The sequence below is a fragment of the Mirounga leonina genome, unplaced genomic scaffold (assembly GCF_011800145.1).
Source record: "Mirounga leonina isolate KUSES-001 unplaced genomic scaffold, KU_Mleo_1.0 Mir_174, whole genome shotgun sequence".
NCBI lineage: Eukaryota > Metazoa > Chordata > Mammalia > Carnivora > Phocidae > Mirounga > Mirounga leonina.
Window position 1 is genome coordinate 1,061,671 of NW_023270451.1, and position 18,303 is coordinate 1,079,973.

The following is an 18,303-nucleotide window of genomic DNA, read 5'->3' on the forward strand; positions in this document are numbered from 1 at the left end:
CAGTCCAAAATCGCAGACTGTAAGAGAGAGGACTCATTATCAGTTGGAGATGCTGCGGGGGGCACTGCTTCTCAGTGACTCGTCTTCTTATGACATTGGGACGTCCAAAATGAAGCCCAGGCTGGGGGAAGAACTTGGGTCACAGAAGGAAATGCGCCTAAAATCAGGCATTTAAACAAAAGACTTCGTAAGGAGGCTGGCATTTGAGTTTAGGAGGGTGGCATTCAAGGCAAAGCCAAGAGCATGAGAAGAGAGTTCCGAGAGTGGAACGCCAGGCACATCATCAGGTTAGGGGGACTCAGAGCGTGGGCAGGGAGGAAAACAAAGAATTCACTAGGAAAAGGAAGGATCGAAGGGCAAAAATAATTCTCACCTGTAAATACATGGACAAGCATTTTTACATTCACTACTACCCAAATAGAAACATTAAAACCAAAAGGACAATGTATAATTTTTTGCTCTTTAAATTGACAAAGCTTTAAAAATTCATAATACTCCGTGTTGGGAAGGGCATGAGTGAGCAGCGATTCTCGTTGGCTGTTGGTGAGCGTGTGCACTGGGACGAAATGTCCACATGGCAACTTGGCAGTTACATCAGCTTTATACATGCACACAGCTACGTGCACGCGGTACGTATGCATGTGTGTATGTACTCTTTACGTACACACATGTATGTTTGTGTGCACACAGACGCCCGAACACACACGTGCTCTTTGATCCATTAGTTCCACTCCGCTTAATGTATCCTGGGGAAAAATTCGGGATATAAATAAAGATCTAGCAAAAATGTCTAGAACAGGAAAATACTAGAAACAAAGCACACATCCACCAAGAGAGGATTCGTTAAATAAATTCTGGTTCCTGCATTCAGAGGAATACTATCCAGTAATTTAAAAATACTGCTGCAGAAGAGCATTTTACCTTCTCTCCTCCCAACCCCTGCGGGGCATGTACACGTACCCATCCCTATCAGGCTTCCCCACACAGGGACTTGGGGGCGCCCTCCATCTAGGGGGATATAGCTGAATCTGCAAACGGGGACACAAGTTTGGTTTGTGGAAGCCCCCAGGTGATCCTGATGTCCCTCACTAGGTTGAAAAATTACTGATGTAAAATTCTATTTGCTGGTACGGAGAGATGTCTGGGATGCATTGATTGAAACAAGCATACAATATGCTATCGTTTTTGGAAAATACTTACATGGAAGGGAAGCACTATGGAAAAACATACAGCAAGATATTAACCACTTGTCTCTGGGTGGTAGTACTACGGATAATAATTCCCTCGCTTTGCCTGTCTGATTTTTCTGTTTTTTCAATAATGAGTACATACTGATTGCATAATTAAAAATTTTTTTCTAAACAATAAGAGGACAAAAATAGGTTAAAATAAAAATATGCAAATGAAATTGTCTTTGTTTCATATAGTTCCTACAAACTATTGCATTCTTTGATTTCAAGAAAATAGAGAACAAATATTGGTAAAAATTTTATGCACTCTTACTTTTTAAGAAATTGGGCACTGTACATATTTTGTGTCCCTAAAGAATCACTGAAAGTTGATGGCAATTATTGATTCTATCAGTGACTGACTTTAACCTCCTTTTTTTTTTTTTAACCTAGCAAAACTGAATTTAATCAGTTCCTGACAAAAGAATGCAGTTTATGCTGGGGGTTTTTTTGCACCTTGGTGAGTATTAGTTGTCAAAATTCATTTTCTGCTTTTACTGAATTGTTCTAAAATATTTAGTAAAAATGTTTTTTAAACATACCCACCTCTTTTTTTCTGTTCTATATATTATCATGGTTCTTCTGTTGTATAATTGTGTCCAGCAACTAGAAAATTCCACTCCAATATGTTTTCTATCCACACATAGCTATTTCAATCATCTTTAATGGAATATTACTATCAGCAGATAAGTAAGTTAAGATACCGAGGAAAGTAGAAATACTTTCAGATTCTTAATTTACAAGTAGAATGCATTTTAATTTTGAAATAGAGGCCTGTTTGAATGTGGCCCTTGTTCCAGTAATGAGGTCTTGTGAAGAACTTACAGGCAAAATGTCCTCTTCTGAGTAAGCCGCAGCTCCTTTCCACTAAAGGGCCAAATCCTCCATGCCTCTGCCATCTTTAATAAACTGAGAATAATTTACATTAGTCATAGAGAGGATGTTTCCAACAATTATTCTCTTTGATCCTGACTTTTCTATAACAGTCCTGCTTTTAGTTATTACGTACTGACTAAATTGCTTAGAATCTTCTCTTCAAAGATTCATGCTGAATTTCTTCATGGCAGCAAACTTTCAGAATTTCATTTTTTAATGTTGTTAGCCTCAAACCCTGAGGCAGTCTCCCAGTTAGATTTGCTGGTGGTAGAGGAAAGAAGAGCTCAAAGTAGGAAATGCTCATTTGTTCTCTGTTGAAAATTCTCTGCCTTGGAGAGGTGAGCCGCAAGTCACTGGGAGCAGAGACTCGTTACTTGCCTCCCCCAGGACAATGAAACTTAGATCTGGCCTCAGATGGCCAGAGAAGAGCTGTTTCCTTCTACATCTGCCTCAGATGCTCTCTTTGGGACTAAACTCGTGTTCAAAATCAGAAGCAACCACTGAGGATCCCTGAACCTCTGTGTAGGATAACTTCCTCACACCTTGCCAAAATTCTAAATGACAGCAAGGTTGCTCAGGGACCCCTCTTCAATCAGGAGACCTTTCTCTCAGGATGAAAGATCTTCAAAATCAAATTAGCTTGGGCAGAAAAGGACCTCAGGGCGCCTGGCTGGCTCTGTGGGTGGAGCGTGCAGCTCTTGATCTCGGGGTTGTAAGTTTGAGCCCCAAGTTGGGTATAGAGATTACTTTTTAAAAAATTTAAAGAAAAAGAAAAAGACCTCACTACAGTAGATCCTGGGTTTCCAACCGTAAGCTTACCCTGATCTAACCCAAGTCTCTAGGGTTGCCTATGGTCAAACTACCAACCAGGTTAATCCTACATATCAGCTTGGGCATTTTCTGGTTTGTAGTTCAACCACAGGTATTTATATAAAAACTGGAGCCTATTTAAGCCCTTAGACTTACCTTCTGACTAAGGAAGATTAGGAAAAATAATCCTAATATGTGTATTGGCCAGGTTTTAGGAACTACACACAATGTACAAACCCTACCTAACATGCATTCTTTATAAGTTTTCTTACCCATAATAAGTAATGTGTGTATGTTTACAGCCTCTAAACTCCAACATGATCTCTAAAGTATATGAAAACATCCCACGTGTTTAAGAAAATGAAAACAATATACAAAATGAGAGATTATATAATAACGGTTATTTCTACAAAATGATCTTTCACTTTACAGAACATTTGCCGTGCATTTTCTTTAAATGACCAGATCTCCTAACTTCGTGTTTAATCAGATCCTATCTTCAAGATGCATGTTGTTTTTGAGGAATGCATTGATTCTCTAAAGACATAAGCGTCTTTATTCTCTGAATCAATTCCAGCCTGTTGCTAATGTGATAATCTGGCAGTTGAAAACTCTAACCCAAGAAGGGTATTGCTAAGGCTATCTGTGTTTGGGCATGAAGCTTTAACTGCTTATGTTGCTAGCCACTTTTTGCCAAGTATTTGAGGCCGGAAATTCATATTCTCATTTAGACTATTACATGAATAATAATAGTTCGATTTCCCTAAGTCCTGGGATACTTTTATTTCTGAAAAGTACACATCTGATCAAAACAAGTTAGGCCAAGTCAGGTTATAAAAACATGTTAAATCTCTAAGGCAGCAATTCCAATAAAAGAATTCAGGATGGAACTTGTCTAGAAGACTAAATCCCTGGAAGGGAAGTCTTAGCTAATCCACACATAGCAGCATTAGCAGAGATTTTTATACCTGACCTTGTCTTTAAAAGCCTCTGTCTTTGGGAGTCCAAACTTCTGATTGGTTATTTATCCTAGAGGTCAAGTCGAGGAAATAAAAGGAGATCTGGGTTTGGATTGTTGGGTGAATAAAAGGAAAAATCCATGTTAACCAATGTAGGATCATTTATTATACAGTGAAATGAAAGTATGCAATGGTGCTAACTTTTTTCACTTGTCTATCTTCAAGAAGGAGAAAGCACTGTTGTGCCTCTGTTTTGGAATAATAGTAATCTTTGCGATGAGAGTGAAGACAGAAAATTCCTCGTCCAAACGAGTATTTGGTAACCTGCGTAGAAGGAGACCTTATGTATCATATTCTTAGCTGTAGAACTATGATCTATGTATTAATGCCTGATAATAATCACAAAATGACCAGATGACTAGAATAGTTCATGTGGGGAATGTGGACATAAGAGAAAAAACATTGCTTTTCAATAGCTTCTATTTTTGGAGGACAAGTTGAAGGAAAGAAATCCATTAAATGCAAAACAAGACCATAAAAAAATTCTTATTGTTTTACAATTGAGAAAGCTGGAGAGAAACCAATCTTATTCTATAGTATGGGAATAGTTTTCCATTTTATGCCCATCCCTCTCACTCCCATCTGCTGGAATCAGGGCTTGGCATAAATCTTCAAGTCTCAAGGGAAAAGTATATAAGAGCAGCTAGAGAAGGCCATGTATGTGCATATTATCTTAGAGTGTAGGGTTTACTTGATTCACCGTCCAGAGGCTGATGGGGTGATTTTGAAGGGGCAGAGGATTCTGTGGGGTTTTTTCACTTTTTATTTTGAGATTATTGCAGGTTCTCATGCAGTTGTAAGAAATAATACAGAGAGATCCCATACACCTTTCACCTAGTTTCCCCCAATGGTAACTTCTCGTGTGAAGATAGTGGGGTATCACAACCGGGCAATTGACAAGGTTATAGTCCTTGACCTTGTTCAGCTTGTATCAGTTTGACCTGTGCTCGTGTGTGTGTATTTAATTCTATGCAATTTTATTAATGTGTCCATCACCAAAGTTAAGATACCGAACAGCTCCATTACCCTCAAGGAGCCCTAGTACAACCCTTTTCTATCCACACCCTCCTTCCTACCTCCCTAATCCCTGACAACCACAAATCTGTTCTCCATCTCTATAATTCTGTCATTCAAGAAATGGAGCCATGCAGTGCATAACCTTTTAATTGGCTTTTTTCACTCAGTGTAATTTGCAAAGTTTTAATTTTGATGAGGTCCAATTTACCGATTTTTCCTTGGACAGATCATGTTCTTGTAGTCAATCCTAAAATGTCTTCACCTAGTCTTAAGTCTCAAAGTCTTTCTCCCATGCGTTATAGGAGTATTATAGCTTTACAGTTTTATATGTGCACTGAAGTCCAGGATCCGTTTTGTGTTAATACTTGTATAAGGTGTAAGGTTTTGGTTACAGTTCATTTCCTTGCCTGTGGATGTCCAGTTCCTCCAGCCGTATTTGTTGAAAAGGCTACCCTTCCTCCATTGAACTGCCTTGGTGCCCCAAAAATCAGTTGGGCCTATTTGTGTAGGTCTGGAACTCCATCTCTCACAATATCCCAAAGGGGCATGATTTGTTCCATGGTGAATCCAAACCCAACAGTCCAGGTTATAAACGGGGTCAATTGAATTTACATGTTTTAAGAGAAAGTCGTTTCCCAAGGATTTCTTAAATTCTCCGATTGGTTTTGTACAGGTTGGAACAATAAGTATAAGAGGCTGGATTAAGATTTTCCTTCCTTGTGTCTATGCACTTTATTTGCCCTAAAATGACACATAGAGAATTTCTAGTACATACAGGCTGTCTCAAGTCAGGTTTCCTAGACGCAGAGCCTGAGACAGGGATTTGTGTGTCCGTGATTTAGTGAGGGAGGGCTCTGAGGAGTAAGAGAGTGAGGAGAGGGGAGGCAGGATGTGGTGCCAGCTGGAGGGGGGCTTCAACCTCCTCCTGTGAAAGGTTCTGAGCACAAACCACACCACAGAGTTGCTCCCAGCCTGAGGCAATGGTGCCAGCCTTTTGAACTGTGTATCCATCAGTCACTGGCTACAGGCTGGCCCAGGTGGGGACATGAACGCAGATGGTATAGCCTGGCAGGCTAAGAGATTTCCATTAGGCCAAGGGCACCAACAGTATCCAATGACCAGAAAACCAGAGAACTGGTTTTGAAAATAAATGGGACTATTAACTTTCCAACTTAACCGCTTGCTTCTTTAAGCCTTCTGCTACCCTTTGACTGCCTTCTGTGCAGCCATGTCTGTTGTGTTCAAGGGTTGCTCGGTTACACGAAAGCCCAAGATGAATGCAAAAAGGGCTCCTGTCACCCCACCACCGGTGATCTCCTGGTGGGTCGCAGCGCACAGCTCACGGCTTCTTCTACCTGTGGGCTGGATGGAGCCCAGAAATACTGCATTCTCAGCTACCTCGAGGTGCGTTTGTTCTTTGTTTATTTGTTGGGACATTATTGAGTCGATGACATAGATTTTTCTAAGTGTATCGGGGGCCAGCCAGGCAACATGAAAGGAGGACACGTCACCCTTTCCTGAACGTCAGAGGCACAGGTGATATGATTCCAAGTCCAGAAGCCCTTGACTGATCAGAAAAAAGGGAAGATCTGCTTCATCTCTTTCTTTTTACCTTTAGAATTAGAAAAGCCTCCTTGGTTCAGCCTTCGAAGGGAATTACTATGCAATGTACTGTTCTATTTAACTGCATTAGTGACTCCTAGAGAGTAAATTTAATTGACCCATCAGTGAAGATTGAAGATCCCTCAGGGTCTCAAGGCCATTACACTGAATGTGAGTTCTCATTGTCCTGCCTTGGGTGGGGGGGTGGGGGGTAGAATGTTGAATTGATGGCATGCCAGCCTCCCGATGCCACTTGGAAATTGTCTAATAGGCCAAAAGATCCCAATATGAACATATTTTCGTGCCTTTTTTTTTTCCCCCTTAAAGACCAGTTCTATAAAAGGACCAGCTGCTTTACGGTTTTTTCCTTCTCCACGCTCTGGGAGCAGAACAAGCATCCAAGGTCATCTGAGTATCCTACCTGCCGAGGAGCCTGGGGCAATCACGTCAACCCCTTATTTAAGAGGATGTGCAGGAAGGAAGTTGGACATAAGCCTAATGATTGCGGCCCAGGCTTTTCCATGTATTGTTCATTGAAAGCAGCTCCTGGAGGTCTCTGGGAAATGCTTTGTATTCTAATTGGTTTCTAGTAAAAGAGGATGATTATAAATAAGTGGAGACAATACCGGAGTGCTTAGCACTGTTCTAAGTTTGGGGAGGACTTGTGTCAGAAAGAAAATTCACTACCTATGCAAGGAAATGACACTGTAGAAGTTTTGTTCAGGTGGGATGGATGGCCCTTCCAGTGACTTCACTAATTCCAGGCCCTCTGGACAAAGAAATGGTTCTCAGCTCTAATCTTAGAAACTCTCCAACCCTGACATCACACATCTTGTTCTACAAACACTGACATTTTGCTTACTGTTGCCTTGGCCAACTCATGCCATACCCTGACAATAATTAGGACTTGATACTCCTATCTTTCAAAGTCACACCACCAAAAGTAGAAGTAAATCAGACTTCAAGGTTTCTTTTGTCTCGAGAATGCCAGAAATCTTAAAATCTTAGAGCTGGAAAAAAAATCTCAAAATGTCTTCAGGCTGACCAAGTATTCTGGGTGGGGCTACAAGAACTGGTCTACTTAAACATTTGTGCAGCCCAGAGGATGGTTTTTTTCCCCATCCATTGTCTAACAAATCGCTACCAAGCCAAACATTCTTCTCGGAAGCTTCAAATCAACATTGACCCATAGCGTTACCCAAGTTGGGACTCCCCCATCCGGTTCCTGCAACTAAGCATCCTGTGTAGCCAGGTCCATCAAGGGTATGCTCCTAAAATATTTACAGAATAAGCCCCAAAGTTAAACATTTTCCCTAATAATTTCCATAGTCTTACTGGAAATCTTTTGAAGTCTTGACATCTTTTGATGGAATCATAAAGCTTCCACTCTCCTTTCAGGACAGGTCTGGGGCAAGCCTCCCCATATGCAGAATAGATCTCACTTCCATCGCTTCTTAATTTCCAAAAGGCATTTTGGTGTTTTTTGCAAGTATAAGGCTGATGGTGGCCAGTGATTCTAAAGAGATTATATGGACCTCTTGAAAGGCTGGTTTACTTTGACAGACATTAGCTGAAATAGTCATTAAAATCACCATGCAATCAGTCAACAAATTTTATTGAGCATCTACTATGTGCCAGACACTGGTGTAGGTAAGGAGGATACAACCTTATATGAAACAAAGTCCTCGCCCTCATTCGGCTTAAATTCTAATGATGGAGACAGACAATAATCCAACAACTATCCAATACAGTCTCAAGTGGTGTTATAGGCTTAGAAAATATCACAAAGCAGAGGAAGAAACAGAGAGTGGCAGAGGCCGTAAGGGTGGGGAGGTGGCGGTATTTTAGATAGAAATCTGAGAGGAGGGCAGTTAAACAGAGCCCCAGAGAAGGGAAGGAGCAAGAGATGGGGCTATTTGAGGGCTGGAGGAAAGGGGAGCAAGGAACAGCTTGTGTCAAGATTGTAAGGCGGTGGAGTTCCTGGTGAACTCCAGGAAGAGCAAGAAGTGAGTGCAGCCAGAGTTGAGGGAATCGAGGGACGACTCAATTTTTAAATGTGGCTGCTAGATGCATTAAGTTAGGCAAACTCAAAGGCCAGTCTTGGCTGTTGCAACCTTTGGAAGTCCGTTCTAAGTAAAGTAGTGCCAGTTGACTAATGAGGCCTTCTAGTCTGCAAGACAAGGGGGCAGGCCTCTCTGTTACGAGTTCAGTGAGAATCTTTTACAAAATCCACATATTACAAAATCCACAAACGTAGAGGTTTTGATCATGGAAGTTTTTCTGCCAAAAACTAAGTCTGAGAGAGAAAGGAGGATGGTTGCAGATAACTTGGTGGCCAAGTGTTTCATTAATTTCTTGCCAAATATTCGTTTTCTGACTAAAGAGAGTAATCCCTCAAGGAATGTATCCTGTTTATTTCTCTACAGTTTAACATAAGTTCCAGATCATCCGCCTCTTGTGTAAGACAAAAATTAGTTCCACATAAATTTGCATTTTTACCCCAAATATATCAATTTATCAAATTTCTGGGTCATATTTTTATTGCATTTGTCATTGTTAAGTACCTATTGATGGAAAAATTGATGTCTCGTTATTTCCTCTGCTTTTTATTTTTAGCCAGATTGAAAGATAAATATAGCAAGTACAGCTTGTTTTCAAATTCAGATCAACAATAAGTAATTCTGACTCTCTATTTTTTATCTAAATGATGGGCTTTTCCAGGGGGAGCAGAAATGCTTCATCTGCGACTCGAGATTCCCATACGACCCATACACCCAATCCCACAGCCACACCATTGAGAACATAATTACAAGTTTTGAACCAGAGAGAGAAAAGAAATGGTGGCAATCTGAAAATGGTATGATTGAGTTCCTTTCCAGTTTTTCATTTCTTTACATTTTTAATAAGCTGTCTTTCGCTCTGTATGATTATAACAATTTCACAGCAAGGAGCCCTGTTGGAATGGAACAGCCTCCACCGAGAATGTAAAACCCCGTATAAGAACAAACTTGATTTTCATTTCAGGAAAGGTTATTTTCCTCCAGAGAACTCAGTGTATTTTAAGCACCTAACTCTGGGTGCTTCACTCTTTCCATGTGCGGGAAGAAAATATCTGTGCCTTCTTTTGTTCTTTGTAAAAAAAAGAAAAAAAATAGGCCACTTACAAGGTGCTGGTGAATGAAGGCTAATATAAAACACCCTGATGTAAATGGAATTAAGGATGCCCCGGGGGAAATCTGAGAGTTATCACCACATACTTCTTCCTTCTGCAGTACATGCAGGGAGAGAGAAAAAGAACATGTCATTTCTTGCTGCAAGCCAAATATTTTCATGTAAAAATTGAATTGAAAGGATAGTTGGTACTAACTAAAGGTCTTTCCTTCTTGGATTTGTGCTTTTCTCTGTTCATGAACAACTGTGGTATTGAAGCTTATATTGGCCCTGACCATCCGTATTTCCGAGGTGCCCCTATCAGGACCCGACTGGGGTTCCTCCCGTCCCACCCCAGCCTTGGGCCTTACGTGCTTGAATGAATGTAGCTGGCTCACTCATGATGGCTCCTCTTCACCCATCTGGGACCCTCAGCCCACAAAATGATTCCATTTGCCCATCTCTATATGTTGTCCTGGGGCTACAATCCCTCTATCCTCTTCAGACGCCTAAGCCTACTTCCCACAGGGGATCCTAGACCATTAGGGGAACATGGGAATAATCATAATGTATAGGATCATAATATAAAGGGCAAGCATAATATGAGGCTGTTTTTCTCTGCTGCCCATTCGACAAGTATGTGATTGGTGTCTACTAAATGCCAGCCCATTTTGGACCCCAGTTACTCATCTCTAGTTGGGCTCTCCTTAGTGCATGGGAAGGCCTCTGCCACAGCCACCTGCCTTCACTGATGCCATTTTTGCATAACAGCTGTTTTCCTTCTTGTTTCTGTTTTTGGTTTTTTTGAGAGAGAGTGCAAGCAGGGGGAGGGCCGGAGGGAGAAGCAGACTACCTGCTGAGCAGGGAGCCCGATGTGGGGCTCGATCCCAGGACTCTGGGATCATGACCTGAACCCAACCAACTGAGCCAACCAGGTGCCCCACTTAATAGCTGTTTTAAACCACGTGCCCAGCATTTGTCCCACATCTCCTCACAGACGGAGTGCCCCTCTTCAGAGTTGTTTGCATAGAACAAGGGTTCTCAGCCAAGAACTTTCAAGAGGGGAAAGGAGATCTCCTTTCTAGAAAGGATGAGGAGCCCTTGACCCGGGAATGGGGCTGCCCTCTGAGCTGCAAACCTTCCTGAGTGGTTCACCCTCTAAGAAGACTGCTTCCCGGGCGCCTGGGTGGCTCAGTTGGTTAAGCGACTGCCTTCGGCTCAGGTCATGATCCTGGAGTCCCGGGATCGAGTCCCATATCGGGCTCCTTGCTCAGCAGGGGGTCTGCTTCTCCCTCTGACCCTCCCCCCTCTCATGTGCTCTCTCTCTCTCATTCTCTCTCTTAAATAAATAAATAAAATCTTTAAAAAAAAAAAAAAGAAGAAGAAGAAGACTGCTTCCCATTTGCTGCAGCCCAGTTAGTGCTCTCAGAGCTGTTTTGTCTGGTCCCGGAGCCCCTTGCCCTGGGCACTCCTGGGCATTAACAACATGGCCGATCCAAACTGAGATGTGCTCTTGGTGTAAAACCATTCCAGATTTCTAAGACCTCGTTTGGAGAAAATGAAACATTGTTAATAGTTAAAAGAAAGCATTATTAGTTTTTTTAAAAAATGTTGACCACATGTTGAAATGAGATGCTTTTAATATATTGGGTTCAATAGATTAAAATTAGTTTCACCTGCTTATTCGTACTTTTTAAAGTGTGGCTGCTAGAAAATCTTAAATGACATGGGTGACTCCTATTCCAACTGGACAGGGCTACTCTAGAGAGATCAGGGCTTCTGTTCCGTCCAGGCTGGGGCCCATCCTCCACGTCCAGGCAGAAGGTGAATGGCCGCTCACTATCTCAGTGCAAAGTCCGGGCCGGGCTACTTCTTTCTTCTTCTCAGTCACGGAGGAGCCGCAGATCCTTACTCCAAGGGGACTATTTCAGGCTGTCTTTTATGCTAGGTGAGAATAAAACTAGTCCAAGTGATCGTTAAGCAGCTGCTGGAAGAATAGGGTGTGTCGATTTTTACCAGAATCTGGCTTGCTAGCTCACGGTTACGCACAGTCAAGAGGTGAGTTCAAGGACATGAGTCCACCTATGGGAACATCCCGGAAGTCCCTTGGTGGGACGTGATACTGCCACCCAGTGGCCGTGTGCACAGCCACCATAACATGAATGTGGGCACGGTCTGGGTAAACTCTATATTGCTCTCAAGTAGACCTTCTGCACGTGGAGTGTCATGGGAAACCACTGGACAAGACCAGGAAAGAGTGTGGATCCCCAGCCATGCGATTTCAAAGGGCTTTATTACAGACACGCCACAGGGAGGGATTAATGTGATAAATAGGGGTCTCTCGAAATCACTGATCTTCTTCTTTCTGGATTTTTCTTTAGGTCTTGACCATGTCAGCATCAGATTGGACCTAGAGGCATTATTTCAGTTCAGCCACCTCATTCTGACCTTCAAGGTACAGATGTGTGGGCTTGCCGCCCCCTCTATCTACCTACAAGATGCTGGGCTTGCCTGGGATTTCACTTCCTTTCTTCCTGGCAGAGCACAGAAGGCTTTGTAAATCTCTGCTCAAGCTTTGTCATTTGGGTTTTGGTTCCTGAGTGGAAAACAAAACAAAACAAAACAAACAAACAAAACGAACAAGAACCCCACTGCTCATTAATTAATCACTTAGATGGTCAACCAAAAAAAAAAGAAAAGAAAGACAGAAATCTTACAAGATAGAGCAGAAAGGAAAACTCCAAGCACTGGGGTGATAGGGACTGTAAGAACTAGAAAAATATTTTTAAGGAGAAAAAGGCAGGAAGTGGAAATTATTCAGGGAAATACAGAAAGGTTGCGATCAGAAGAGGCAGAAAAACAAAAGGGTCTTTACTAAGGATAGTTAGATGTCAGAGAAATCCTGTGCTGTAGTCATTCCCAAATCATTCATCAAAATTCTAATTTTGTCATCAGGCTGGAAGCTGACTTATAGTAATAAAAAATGAAAATAAAAAATGAAAAAAAGCGCCCCACAAGTGTTTGCCCTCAGAGGGCTCACCGCCTAGTAAAGGATACAAACATACATAGAGATTTAAAATCATAATACAAAATGGTAAGTGCAGGAACTGACATATGTTCAGAATGCTGGTGGGCTCCTTAAGGAGGTGAACTCTGCTCTGAGGAATCAGAAAAGTTTTCTGGTAGATCTTAAAGGAGTTTGCCAGAGAAAAGTGTTCTTGTCAAAGAAAACCACATGCAAATCGCTATAAAATATCAATCACGTTGTTTTTTAAAAATTGACATGCTCTCCTTCTTCAATGAGTAATTCACACAGCCCATACACATCTTTTATACAGAACCAGATTCGAGGCAAAGTATATGTTCATGAAAGCTTGCCCACTGATTGGAAAGAGATTTCTGTGTGTTCATTATATGAGAGATTTTCAAAGATACAAATAAAGTTTGAAAAATGGAGATTAGGAAATATAAATGTTCAGTCTGAAGCGGATAATGAAATCTGCCTTTGTGAACCATTACAAGTTTACCTCTTGTTTTTCTAGACTTTTCGGCCTGCTGCGATGTTAGTTGAACGCTCTGCAGACTATGGACACACCTGGAAAGTACTCAAATATTTTGCAAAAGACTGTGCTGCTTCCTTTCCTAATATCACATCGGGCCAGGCCCAGGGAGTGGGAGACCTTGTTTGTGACTCCAAATATTCGGATATTGAACCCTCCACTGGTGGCGAGGTAGCCTTTCCTTTCTTGGATTTCTCTGATAGAAATTAAACCTTTTTTTTTTTTTTTTTTGCTACTGTGGTTCATTTAAATGAAAACAATTTAGGTAGTGTTTACTGAAATAGAACTTAAGCTGTTGTTGGTTTTTTTTTAAGAATGAACATGTCTAAATTGAAATGAGTCCTGCATTCATTTTGAACTCGGATAAATAGTAAATAACTTATAGGAAATAACTGCACTGGGCACCTGGATGGCTCTATCAGTTGAGCGTCTGACTCTTGATCTCAGCTCAGGTCTGGATCTCAGAGTCATGAGTTCAAGTCCCTTGTTGGGCTCCATGCTGGGCATGGAGCCTACTTAAGAAAGAAAAGAAAAATAATTCTGCACACGAGTGCCCAGCTGAGGGTGAGCAGGGACTGAGACCCCAGGCTGGGTGCCGGGGCACAGGGCCCCCAGAGGAAGGAGCATCTGCTTCTAACCCTTGCTATAGGCTAGTGGCAGCCCTGGCTTAGCTGTGTTCTCTCCATGCTCTGTAAACCACCATCCAGCTGGAATCTGCCAGGAGCTTCCTCTGAGCAAAGCTGGTGACTGGCAGAGGGTCAGGGTAGGAGTGGGGTTGGGCGGTATTATTTTATCATGTAGAATGAAAGAATTGGCAGCAGAAGTCGGCTCTAGAATTCCCTGCCAGATCCAGATGGATGATGACCTGCTGAACTGTGACCCCATCGCTCCACCCCAACCCCAGGCAGGAGCTATCAGAGCTTCTGCCTTCACGGACCACTTGGGCATAAAGAGCCAGAATGACTGTTTAAGATCTTTCATTCATTTTCATTCTTGGGACTTTTATTCATGTGCGAACCCAAATAATAATCTGCATCCTACACCACTGAGGGAGGCAGTGACTCAGCCCTTTTGTAAGGTCAGGATCTCTTCTTTGAGACTATATTTAACAACACTGTTTTGGGTAGGATGCTTATACATTTACCTATATTTGTTTTACAGGTCGTTTTAAAAGTTCTGGATCCCAGCTTTGAAATAGAAAACCCTTACAGCCCCTACATCCAGGGTATGAGTCGCTCTCGTTTGCGCACCAATTCCTTTTCTAAAATTTCATGTTAGGAGTGTTCCTCATCACTGCGGGTCCATAGTCCATTAAGGGGATGTCAGTCCGGGAGAGCGCCTTGACCTGATGCCTCCTAAGTGTGCTTTGCTTTGCTCTTTTCCTTTCTCTAGACCTTGTGACATTAACAAACCTGAGGATAAACTTCACCAAACTCCATACCCTGGGGGATACTTTGCTGGGAAGGAGGGAAAAGGAGTCCCTTGATAACTACTACTATGCTCTGTATACGATGGTGGTGCGGGGCAGATGTTTTTGTAACGGCCACGCCAGCGAGTGCGGCCCTGTGCAGAAGGTGCGGGGAGACGCGTTCGGCCCCCCCGGAATGGTGAGTTACTGAGCAACCCCAAGGGGCACCTGGCTCCCTTACCTTTCCTGTGCCGTGCTGCTGTTGGTTGTAGACCAGACTCTCTACAGGGGGGTCCACCATCGAAGTGACAGCTTTATGTGGGGCAGGCGTCATTCAACCTGGCCTGACGGACCAGCTGGAGGAGCTGGGGGGCCGGGGGGGCTTTGATATTAATTAATGAGTAGCATTTATCATTTATGGTTTCACGGGAGCCCATCTTGCTCCCTTTTTGTTTTATTTGGCTTTTCAGGGAATGGAGCTTTGGTGGCGAGGACCCGTGGTCCCACAAAAATGCCTTGAAGGTCTCTTGTGTGAGACAGCCTGACTCCGTGCCAGGGTGTTGGACTAAAATCTGTCACTGTCAAAATGGCCACTCCAAGTAACATTCTTGCCCTGGGAATGACTGTTCCTAGCACTGATCTCTTCCATGCTTTGGGACGAGGCTTCAAAGAGTGATGTAGTAGAAGAATTGTGTTTTAACGCCGAGTCCCAAGGGTGTGTCCGCGAAATAATTTTAAACTATTAGCCACAATCAGACAGGGCGGGATACTTCCCTGTCAGCCACCTCATATTTCCCTAGAAATAGAACTTCTCTCTTTGAACTTGGACATACGGGGCATTTTGTGGAAAAGCCAAGAGAATCACACATTTTTCTCCAGTTTCTTTCTGTTTTCTAATTCCCTCTTTTCCCTTACACTCCTCAACCACCCCCTGTGCGCACGCACACACACACGTACACACACGCGTGTGCACACACATGCGTGCACACACATACACACACGTGCACGCGCACACACACATACACACACAGGTACACACACTCCCCATTCTGTCTGTCCTTGTGCTGCGGGCTGCAATATGTTGTTTTAAAAGTAGAACTCAGAAATGCCAAAAAATGTGTGTCCCAAACACCTTAAATTTTTTCAAAATTTTAGGGCTGGTTAAGCAATAACAAAAGCTAGTCAAGGTTGGTGCCGTCACTAGCCAGGAACCCTGAGACCCAGAGAGGCGCCCGGCCTGCTAGTTCACTTTCCACGTAACGAAGCCCAGCATCCTCCAAGCAAAGCCCCCTTTTCACACCACGCAGGTTCACGGTCGCTGCATCTGTCAGCACCATACAGACGGCCCGAACTGTGAGAGGTGCAGGGACTTCTTCCACGACGCTCCGTGGAGGCCAGGAGCAGGCCACCAGGACAGCACATGCAGAGGTACGCGGGGAACACCCTCAGCCTGGACCCAATGTGCTCTGCACCGCCTAAAAGACCATTGAGTTCATTTCGGTGGGGCTGCAGGCGACGGGGGTGATGGACCTGTGACTCCGGCTCCGGCATATCCTGATGTTGCCCATGACCTCCAACTTCTCAAGTCTTCACACCAAACGTGAACATTAATTTACACACTGAAACAATATGCATGTCGTGTGGTCGCTTTCTGGAGGAGGGGCAGAGCCATGTCACGGTACTATCACTGGGGACAGGGCTGGTCCAGGATCTGGTGAATACCAGGTTTGGTACGGAGATCCCTACCGTTTTCCTGAATACTCATACATTCCATGAACTGGATCTTTTTTTTTTTTTAAGATTTTATTTATTTATTTGACAGAGAGCACAAGCAGGGGGAGCAGCAGAGAGAGAGGGAGAGGGAGAAACAGACTCCCTGCTGAACAAAGATCCTGACATGGGGCTTGATCTTAGAACCCCGGGATCATGACCTGAGCAGAAGGCAGATGCTTAACCGATGCCACCCAGGCATCCCCTCATGAACTGGATCCTAAACACATATGTCAGGAGAGATGAAGATAAGGACCAAGTCTGACAGGCTATTGTATTTTTTGTAAAATATTTAGGCTAATAAAGTAGAGAGTTTTCTTGTAAGGTGTTCACGGCCTCTGAATTTTGATGAACTTCCATACAAACTTGTCACTCAGTTTCTTTTCCCAGACGGGGAGGGGGGATAGGATGTGAGGGAAGAGTTCTCATGAAAACGTCCCATCCATGAGAGTCACAGTGGGCAGACCCAGCAAAATGGAGCCTGAGATTTTGCTGTTTACAGGGAAACCCCAGCAAGGCACACAGCACAGACTTTACCACCAAGACAAACAAAGTCCTTTCCCTCTGGTGCTCTGACTGAGCCCCAGATGGGATGGGAATGACCTATAGCCGCCCTTCTGGCTCTTCTGCCCATGGAGATGGAGAAGCAGGCGGGGGCCCAGCTCGGACATCTTATCTGAGGATCCCTGAACCTGCAGAACATGGGATATAAAAATTCAAGTTTACAAAGCCTGAGTCAGTAAAAGTATTCTTTACTGGAAAACAACAAAATTGCACCCTAGGCCTTCTGGATCACCCAAATGATTTACTTTTGTTTATTTGATATAAAAAAACACAAATATTAAACACAGGGAGCACATTTTACAGAGAATAGGGGCAGAATCAGAGCACTAGGAAGATCCTCTGAAAGCACCTGTTTTAATCTGTGTGTACTGGGGGCGCCACTGTGGCTCAGTGCGTTAAGGGTCTGCCTTGGGCTCAGGTCACGATCCCAGGGTCCTGGGATTGAGTCCCCCATCTGGATCCTTGCTCAGGGGGGAGTCGTCTTCTCCCTCCCCCTCTGCCTCTCCCCGCAGCTTGTGCTCTCTCTAGTGCTCACTCTCAAATAAATAAATAAATACAATCTTTAAAAAAACTGATCCGTGCATACTTGGTGTATCTACAAGACGGGGTAGTGGCAGGAGATGGCGGGGCAGGAGGGCTGCGGTGATTGGCGCGGCCCAGCGGCTCGGGGTCCCCCAGACCTCGGCCAACCTCTCATAGCCCGTCTCCTTCCTCAGCTTGTCGCTGCAACAGCCACGCTGACCGCTGTCACTTCGACATAACGGCGTACGTGCGGAGCGGCGGCCGCAGCGGGGGCGTGTGCGAGGACTGCCGCCACCACACCGAGGGGCAGCACTGTGACCGCTGCAGGCCCCTCTTCTACAGGGACGCGCTCAAGGCCATGTCCGATCCTCACGCGTGCATCCGTGAGTCCCCGGCCGCGGGCCTGTCTGTCCCACGCGTGTGAGCAGAGGCTGACGGAGAGGCCTCCCTTGCGCCGCCAGCCCCCGCTCGGTTGCGCGGCATGCCCAGAGCGCCCGGGTTAGGGGCCGGGGGCGGCGGGGGGCGGGGGGGGGCTCGCCCAAGCGCTGCGGCTCTAAGAGCTTCCGTTCTCAGCGCAGTTTGGGTCGGATGATCCGGGTCCGTCCTGGTAGCCCCTGGTGAGTGGGGAACTATGCTGGGTTGAGCCAGGGGCGGGCGCGTGTTTCAGAGGAGGCTGCGGACACCGGGTGCCCTGGAGGTCGGCGGGGGCAAGCGGCCGAACGCAGTCGCCCGGCTCACCGTGGCCGGCTGGCTCCACCGTGCCGGAGCAACAGGCA

The 18,303-nt window shown here is 44.3% G+C and overlaps 1 protein-coding gene across 1 annotated transcript in view; it reads left to right on the forward strand.

Annotated features, from left to right (window-relative positions):
• The first annotated feature begins 1,655 nt into the window (after positions 1-1,655).
• LAMB4 (laminin subunit beta 4) overlaps positions 1,656-18,303 on the forward strand; it is a 90,681-nt gene continuing 74,033 nt past the window's right edge. The window contains exons 1-9 of the mRNA XM_035020351.1: positions 1,656-1,689; positions 6,198-6,355; positions 9,275-9,410; positions 12,085-12,158; positions 13,246-13,434; positions 14,425-14,488; positions 14,656-14,870; positions 15,979-16,099; positions 17,722-17,910. Of these exons, the coding sequence (XP_034876242.1) occupies positions 1,656-1,689; positions 6,198-6,355; positions 9,275-9,410; positions 12,085-12,158; positions 13,246-13,434; positions 14,425-14,488; positions 14,656-14,870; positions 15,979-16,099; positions 17,722-17,910 (1,180 nt within the window). The remainder of the gene's footprint in view (positions 1,690-6,197; positions 6,356-9,274; positions 9,411-12,084; positions 12,159-13,245; positions 13,435-14,424; positions 14,489-14,655; positions 14,871-15,978; positions 16,100-17,721; positions 17,911-18,303) is intronic.